Here is a 9,190-nt window from a genome sequence, read left to right as displayed (position 1 = left end):
CTTTTTTCAGTACATGGATGTTTGATATTCACTTTGCTAGAAAACACAAAAGGGTGACCATCTGAAGTTGTCTTTCTGTCGTTTTGTACACTCTTGGTTTTCTCCTGTCTCTAAGACACGCAAGAAGATAGAGCCGTTCTGACATGTTTCCATGACATTATCATGCCTCTCCCCGTTCAGTGTGTCTTGTATATTTTGTCAACTATTCTTAGCTTTTCTAAAGAGGTGAAATTGACTGTTCCCAACTGACGGATGTGCCCTTTTCAGTCCTATATCTGCTTTTTGATCCTTCCTTTGTGTTCTCGACCATTGAGTGAGTGTGCATATGTTCACACTGAAAGTACACACAATACGTTCATTGTTTGTTCTGGTAAAATTGGTAGCAGAGCTGGTACAAGAAGTGTCCAGTCAAGTGCCGTTCCACATGCTTGACCTGGAATCAAAGTCTGTGATTTCAAACATCAGCTGTTCTCACCTTGTTCAGTTGCCCAGCTCCTCTGTGTCCGTGAGGGTCAAAAATTGGCCGGAAGCTCTCTCGCAGACTCAGATACGTGAGGGCAATGACTTCCCTGCCTGGAGGTGTGCAGGCCGGCTTTGCAGACACTGGTGAGCGGCAGCCTAGGGCCCGGTCATTTGTGCAACAGATGCATGGTGACTGTGGGTGACGTACGGCGGTGGTGCAGAGAGTGGTGAGCAGTGGACCGCCATGGATGCAGCTGGATCTTGTACTCCAGGAAAGCAAGTGTTGCAAAGAGGGAGAGACCAGCACAGAAGTCTACAATGCTATTTGTTGTTGTTTGATGCCGTCGAGTCGTAGACGACTCATAGCGACCCTATGAACTAAAGACCTGAGCACTGTTCGTACATAGAGTTTCTGGAGGCAAGCCATTGTGGAAGTGGATGCCGCTCCTGCTTCCAGGCTTGATTTAGTCGGGAAGCTCCAGGCAACACTGTCCACCGTGGGTGCCCATTACCACGATTGGCACATCACTGTCACAGGCTCCAGCATCACAGCAACCACGAGTTACCTCTCTGTAATCCCGTAGTAGGGTGTATACCACTGGAATCCTTTTCCCCCTTCATGTAATAGCTATTTCAGCACAAAATAGACAGTTAATGATTGACTAGGCATATGACCTTAAATGTGACCTTAAAAAGAAAATCGTAAGACACCGAGACTCAGGTATTTCAGAATATGATGAATCTGACAGATGGGGTTTAATCAGTGAGGCAATGAATGGACTTAGTGAAGGAACAAGGCTGAAGTCTGATTTTCTGTGTCAATCTTAGTAGAAAGTAGAGCTTGAGTCATTCCAGTGTGATGTCTCAGGTTTCCAGGTCTGCCAGGCCCATACTATGTTCTTTTTTTCCCCCCCTTTTTTATTTTAATAAACATTTACAGAGAATTTGGATTTCCATTCATTCATTGCTGCACTTCTCTCCTCGCCCAGCCCTCTCCCACCCGCCCACCAGTTCGCTCCTCTCTTTCAAAAGTAAGACTCCCTCCCTGGTACACAATTCCCCCGCACCTCTTCCACCGCCCCAAGTACATTCCACGATGCAACCTTAATTGTGGACTCTTGTGATAACCATAAGACCCTATCATACATCGCTTTTAAATTACTCACTCCCTCATCTGTTTCAGTGCAGTATACACAATTTATCCAGTTTTTCTCAGTCTTACCCCCACCCTGATATCAGTCCCATTTTACAGCAGTGGCACCATGCAATATTTGTCCTGTTGTGACTGAGAGATTTCACACTGCATCATGTCCTCCAGGCTCACCCATTTTGAATAATATTGAATGAGTTGCTTGTTTTTCAGTGCTGCATAGTATTCCATTGTGTGAATAGATCACAGCTTCTCTATCCATTCATTTGTTGATGGGTACCTGGGTTGTTTCCAACTCCTTGCTGTTGTGAACAGAGCTGTGATAAACATGGGTGTGCATATATCTGTTTGGATGTCAGTTATGGTCTCTTTGGGGTAAATTCCCAGTAGTGGAATTGCTGGGTCAAATGGTATTTCTATTTGCAAGTTTTTGAGAAAGTGCCGTACCGCTTTCTACAGTGGTTGCACCACATACTATGTTCTTGTTGGCGAACATGGTACCTTGGTGACCCAGAATAGGTTGTGTGTTTCAGGCACCGTTGTTTCTGGAGAACGTGGTCATCCTCTTCAGCCGGGAAGAGTGGGCTTTGCTGAATGTCGCTCAGAAGAAACTCTACAAGGATGTGATGAGGAAAATAATGAAAACCTTGGAATTCATAGGTAAAAATTGTATTTTCTATATTTTTCAATCTTTTCATGCACACATAATTGATTCATGAACATTGCCTTTGGCCTTGGCCTGAAGAATTGGAAGGCAGGGTTCTATAACATGGGCAAGGTACCTTGGCTTTTGGCACTCATCTATGGAGAATGACCCATTCATGTGGCCTCGGTGTTTGATGCTATATTTTCTCTTCATGTGATGAAAGCAACTCAGATGTGTAAGTCTTATAAGTGTATCCATCAACTTCATAGGTCAGGAGTCAGGGCAAAGTCCATGGAGCAGTGATAAAAGAACTCCAAGAGGTCCCCTGACTTGGGAACCACCACAAAATCTTGGATTTGCTCACGACCCTCTCCCAGTGTTGATAGACTGGCATTTATGTGAACCAAGTTCAAAAAAGTCTCTTTTTCGCTTGAGGAGGCAATGTGAAGAGATCAGTGCAGGGTCATTCCTGCATTGCTAGTCCAGTCACGGACCCACTTTTCTCTTTTTTGTGTTATGTGTGTCCTGAGTGATGTGATGGAACGTGTGTGCTTTGTGATCCTGTGTGTGGACTGCATATACTTTACCAACCAAAGGAAGGCCATTGGTATCAGGATATGTTTAATGTGTCTCAGATGCTGCCTAGGGAATCGTTGTTTATGCACCAGGAAAGTGCTGAAACTCAAAATTGTGCCTATGTTTGTTCACAAGAGTCTGTCCTCTGTTACATCAGTCCTCTCTGTGTCCTTGTGTCCAACGTGGCTTCATTTTTGTGGCAGGCATTCAGAATGTTCATAACACAGAAGCCTTGTTTTCTGAACGTAGACACTTGAAATACTTAAAGACCCTCCTTCGCCAGTCCGCAGGAAACATTTCAAAATGCCGTGGCAGGAAAGATCTACCTAGAAACCAAGAGGACAGTTTGAGGTGAGTATCATGGAGATGAAAAACAAAACCTTGTAGGAAACAGAGTCACTTTGGAGTCAGAAAGTCTGCCGATTTAGGAAACCAATTCCAGGAATATTGTTTTGGGTGAATTATGAAATGTCAGCGTCTGTGAAGGAAAATCCACACATCTCCTTTGTGCTGGGTCATGAGTCAATGGGAACGTATTGATTGACAACTGCGTGTTGTTTATTTTGAAGTCAAACACGGGAGCATCTATCTGCAAGAATGGAGAACAGCCAGCCTGGGGAAACCTTCCTCAGAATTCCACATCTTCCCTGCTGGGCCAGCAGTCGTGTGGAGGTGAACCCGCTGAGAACTCCCATTGGTGAGAGCAGCTATGGATGTCACACGTGTGGGCGACATTTCTGCACCTTCTCGTTATTTTGGATCCATATCGTAGACGAGCATGACTGGACAGAAAGCTCTGAAACCTATATTAATCCTTTTCCTTTACTTTCCCATAAAGCACTTAATTATCCATATAAGCTTTGTAAATCTAGGGAAAGTGGGAAAGTCTTTTTTTATTCCTCTTCCCTTTTGAGTCCATCAGACGTCACAGAACATAGATGCCTTGCCAGTTCAGAGAAGCCGTTTCCATGCAAGGCGTATGGTAAATCATACCGTTTTCTCTCAAACCTGAGTAAACATGAAAGAACACACGGAGGCGAGATACTATCTGAACAGAAGCAGTGTTGGAAAACCTTACTTCAACCTGTTTGTCTACCTGTCCTTGCAAGAGGTCAATTACAACAGAGACCTCGTGAAGGTAACAAAAGGAAGAAACCATTTTCACAACGTAGGGAGCTGACTGCACACAGAAGAATTCACGCAGGAGAGAGACCTTATGAATGTAAGGAATGTGGGAAAGCATTTCCACACTCCAGTCACCTCAGGATACATAAACGAATCCACACGGGAGAGAGACCATATGAATGTCAGGACTGTGGAAAAGCATTTTCACACTCAAGTCACTTCAATATCCATCGACGAATCCACACGGGAGAGAGACCTTACGAATGTCAGGAGTGTGGGAAAACCTTTACAGGGTCAACTCAGCTGAGCAGACATCGACGGATTCACACGGGAGAGAGACCTTACGAATGCCAGGAGTGTGGGAAAACCTTCAGTCAGTCCGGTCCCCTTAAGAGACATAAACTCATTCACACGGGAGAGAGACCTTACGAGTGTGAGGCCTGTGGAAAAACCTTCAGTCAGTCAGGTCCGCTGAATAGACATCGACGCATTCACACAGGAGAAAGACCTTACGAATGTCAGGACTGTGGGAAAACCTTCAGTGAGTCAGGTCCCCTGAATCGACACAGACTTCTTCACACAGGAGTGAGACCGTATGAATGTGAGGAATGTGCAAAAGCCTTTACAGACTTAACTCAGCTCAATACACATAGACAGATTCACACAGGACAGAGACCTCATGAATGCAAGGAATGTGGGAAAGCATTTTTACGTGCAGCTCACCTGCTGGCCCACAGAACGGTGCACACGGGAGAGAGACCCTATGAATGTCAGGACTGTGGAAAAACGTTTACTCAGTCAGCTGTTCTCATTGCTCATAGGAGAATTCACACCGGAGAGAGACCTTATCAGTGTCACTGTGGAAAAACCTTTAAACAGTCAGGGCACCTCAGAAAACATAGACTAATTCATGCAAAAGAGAGATGATAGGAATTCCAGGAGTGTGGGTAAATAGTTACAAAATTAGGTCATATGCATAGACGTAAAAGAACATGCACAGGAGAGAGTCTGTATATATGGAAGGGCTGTTGGAAAACATTCCTCTGATCCTATGACCTAAGTGTACATGGAATAATTTACAGTGGAGAAAACCTTAAGATTGTGGGATACACGATCAGATACCCTCAGTGTTCACAGGAGAATTCACACAGGAGAATTCACACAGGAGAGAGACCTTATGAATGTCAGGTATGTTGGAAAACCTTTGCCCTATCAGGTCACCTCATTGTGCATAGAATTCACACAGGAGAGTGACCTTATGAGTGTAAGAAAGCATTTTCACAATCAGACATCTTCACCAAACATAGAAAATTTCACTCAGGAGAGAAACCTTATCATTGTCAGTAAGGTGGTAACACATTTTTTTATCTCTATTTATCTCATCGTACGTAAAGGAGAGAGACCAGAGGTTAGGAATGTGGGAGAACGTTGACTACGTTGGATTCTGTAACTGTACATGCAAGAATTCACATGGAAGGAAAGACCTTACAAATGTAAAGCATGTGGAAAAACATTTTGACACTCCAGTCGTCTCAGAAACATTAGAATTCACATAGTCTAGACACCTGATGAATGCAAGGAGTGTGGGAAAACAGGTTCACCATCAGGTCTCGTGCATGAACACAGAAGAGCTCATGCCGGAGAGAGGCCACGTGTGGAACGTGGTCAGAGTTTTCATGACACAACCAGCCTCCGTGATCATAGAAGAACTCACTCAGGAGAGAGGCTCAATCAATATGACGACTGCAAAAGCTTTCCTGGTCTTGGAAAACTTGCTAAAAGTGTGAGAATTCACACAGGAGAGAGCTGAGAAGGGCAGCAATGTGGGAAAGCGTTTTCACCATCAGGCCAGTTGCATGCGCATAAAAATGCACACCAGAGAGTACTCGAGATTGTATCGAATGGAGAGACCCTGATATATCCAATCTACATGAAGAGTTCACCCAGGATATATCATCGGAAAGTGGCGGAACTTTCCACAATGTGGTGCCGTCAGGACATGCAGGGTTTGACACAACGAGACGTCTTAGGAAGGTGAGCGATGGAAAACACGGATTCTCCTTCCTTCCTTCCTCAGGACACATGTGTACATGCACCCTGGAGACTGGCTGCATGCATGTAAGCAATACAAGCACACAGTGTGTCCACTCAGTCCTCTGTCCTCACTGGCTCCCTTAGAACTTACAGTCAGTAGGACACATGACTAAGAAAAATACTACACAATTACTCTTCCTCATTCCCGTCACACAGGACACCTCTCGTTCTGTCATGAAAAGTAAGATATTTGCTCAGGTTTTTAATATTTATCCTGTGTGTGGGAGTCCTTCATGGTTTGCTGAAGCTACATTTTGTACCACTGTGCTAAATTCATCAATGTTTTGCCAATGTTTGGTTTTGCAGCCAATCTTACTGTTTTCCCAGATCCAAGCTAAAATTTTTCCTTCTTAAAGTCTGTAAATTAAAATAAAAAAGTATTAAAAAGTTATAAAGTCAATCACTGTTAGGAATAAAACTGTAGAAAATACGTCCTTTTTGTAAGTTTTCCAGTTTCTAATGGATATTTTTCTATGCCATTAAAAAATTTGTATGAGAGGTTTTGTTTCATGAACGGCTTTTCTTCTTTCTTTTATTATTAAATTTTATTAGTTTTAATGAACATTTACAGAGATTTTGGGTTTTCATTCATTCATTATTGCACTGTTTTCTCCACCCTCCTCCCCAGTTCGTTCTTCAAAGCCACAATATTTTGACATAATGTTTCATAATATTTCTGATATATTTCAGGGATTATAAATTCATGGCCTATGTTAAATTTCAGACTTTACAGTACACAGCAATACAACAACAACATTGCTAAATTTAGCTCATGTTTTTGTTGTTATGTGCTTTTGAGTCACCTGAGGCTCAAAGGTTGCCTGTGTACGGTACCTTTGAACCCTGTCTTATCCTGTGCAATCTCACTGTCTCCAATATATCTACATTACTATCCCAGGTACTGTGTTAATCCATCTCCTCTCCAAGTTTTTCTCTTGTCCTATCCCTCCATCTTTCCAAGATGATCTCCTTCTCCAAAGACAAGTCCTTCTTGAAAAATATGTTAAGCAGAGTATCAAAATCCTTAGTTCCAAGGAGCAACTTGGTTTAACCCTTTCTAACACAATAAACAGATGCTGCCTTAGCTAGGCTCATCAGGTCATGAAAAGAAACCTGGAGGATAACTACCTGGCAAACTGACTAAAAAGCCATCTGGAAGCTGGGCAACATTCCATGCTGACAAACCTCTTGGGAGACATTTCAATCAGCCTAGTGTAACATGGCTACAGCCAATCAGAAGAGAGGATAACCACTGGCCACATCCTACCTAAATGTCAGCTATGACACAACCCATCTAAGAGTCCTAAGTAGCTCCATACATGGGAACGGACAGAGGGCATCCAATTAGTGTCTTCTACAGAGAGCTGACCACTGAATAGAGAGAGCTAACCACAGAATAGATCAAATTATCTCCCACCCCTCCTACATAAAACCTTTGTTGTAGCTTTCCCAAGTGAAACTTCCCATCCCGACTGCCTTCCTCCAGCCTGGAGCTGCAGAACTTGGTCTATGAGCTGATAATAAATTCCTTTGTTATACTTCATCTGGTTCTCCACAGCCTTTTTACCTCACACTGACTGGAAGAGATCTATGTTTATTCTCACTCCAAAAATAGGTGATCTAACAGAGTGTGGAAATGTTTGAACAATATCACTAATATTACATAAAACCAAAATCCTGCTGAAGATTATCCAAAAACAACTGGAATAGTACATCAACAGAGAACTACCAGAAATGCAAGCTGAGTTTAGAAGAGGCCATGACATTAGGGACATCATAACCAATGTCGCATTTATCTTGGCTGAAAGCAGAGTACCAGAAAATTGACTATAATTGTTGTGTGGATCACAACAAATTGTGCCTCACATTGAGAAGAATGGAAATCCCATTGTGCTTGTACAAAATCAATACATGGATAAAGAAGCAGTCATCTGAACAGAGCAAGGAAACACTGCAGTGCTCAAAATCAGGAAAGCTTTTCAATCTATGTACAGAACAGATCATTCAGTAGGCTGGACTTTATGAGCAATGTAGTATCAGGATTGAAGGAAGATTCATCAACAACATGGCTTTATACAGATGGCATGACCTTACTTGCTGAAATGGAAGAAGACCTGAGTTATTTGTTGCAGAAAGTCAGGGACTGCAGTCTTCAATAGGATTGAAGTTCAACACTCAGAAGTTAAATATTCTCACCACGTGGCCAAATAGCAGCAATATAACAGATGGAGAGGGGATTGAGCTTGTTAACAATCATCTTGCTTAGTTCTAAAGCCAACACTCTTGGCACCAGCAGTTAGGAAATCAAAAGACTAATTGCACTGGGAAAATCTGTTTTCAGGGACCTCTCCAGAGTTTTGTTGGGTTTTTTTTTCTTCTTTTTAATTAATGATTTTTTCTTTTTAATTTTTTTTTATTTTTTATTAATAATTTTAATGAACATTTACACATATTTTTTATTTCCATTCATTAATTGCTGTACTTCTCTCCCCACCTAGCCCTCCCCTCCCAGTCCACTTCTCTCTTTGAAAAGTAAACACTCCCTCCCTGGTACACAATGCCCCCGCATCCCTCCCACCACTCCAAGGACATTCCAGTATGCAACCTCAATTGTGGACTCTTTGATAACCATAATACACTACCATACATTGCTTTTAAATTACTCTCTCCCTCATCTGTTTCAGTGCAGTATACACAACTTATCCAGTTTTTCTCAGTGTTACCCCAACCCTGATATCAGTCCCATTTTACAGCAGTGGAACCATTCAATATTGGTCCCTTTGCAACTGAGATATTTCACTCAGCATAATGTCCTCCAGGCTCACCCATTTTGAATAATATTGCATGCATTCCTTGTTTTTCAATGCAGCATAGTAGTCCATTGTGTGAATATACCACAGCTTCTCTATCTATTCGTTTGTTGATGGGCACCTGGGTTGAATTTTTAAAATACTTGAGCACCACAACAAGATAAAGGTAAATAATCCAATAGAAAAATGGGCACAGGATATGAGCAGACACTTCACCAAAGAAGACATTCAGATGATCAACAAGCACATGAAGAAATGTTCAAAATCCCTAGCTCTAAGAGAGATGCAAATCAAAACAACTATGAGATATCATCTCACCCCAGTCAG

General features: G+C 42.4%; 1 protein-coding gene across 1 annotated transcript in view; it reads left to right on the top strand.

The window, feature by feature from the left end:
* The first annotated feature begins 560 nt into the window (after nucleotides 1-560).
* The window catches only part of LOC102862682 (zinc finger protein 420-like), a 24,808-nt gene continuing 16,178 nt past the window's right edge, over nucleotides 561-9,190 (top strand). Inside the window, exons 1-6 of the mRNA XM_006903171.1 lie at nucleotides 561-606; nucleotides 2,132-2,272; nucleotides 3,766-3,804; nucleotides 3,973-4,857; nucleotides 5,107-5,147; nucleotides 5,779-5,841. Of these exons, the coding sequence (XP_006903233.1) occupies nucleotides 561-606; nucleotides 2,132-2,272; nucleotides 3,766-3,804; nucleotides 3,973-4,857; nucleotides 5,107-5,147; nucleotides 5,779-5,841 (1,215 nt within the window). The remainder of the gene's footprint in view (nucleotides 607-2,131; nucleotides 2,273-3,765; nucleotides 3,805-3,972; nucleotides 4,858-5,106; nucleotides 5,148-5,778; nucleotides 5,842-9,190) is intronic.

This window comes from Elephantulus edwardii, unplaced genomic scaffold, assembly GCF_000299155.1.
Source record: "Elephantulus edwardii isolate Elephantulus edwardi_28Jun2011 unplaced genomic scaffold, EleEdw1.0 scaffold00528, whole genome shotgun sequence".
Lineage (NCBI taxonomy): Eukaryota > Metazoa > Chordata > Mammalia > Macroscelidea > Macroscelididae > Elephantulus > Elephantulus edwardii.
Note: the sequence above shows the minus strand (reverse complement) of the source record. Positions and strands in the feature narration are given on the sequence as shown.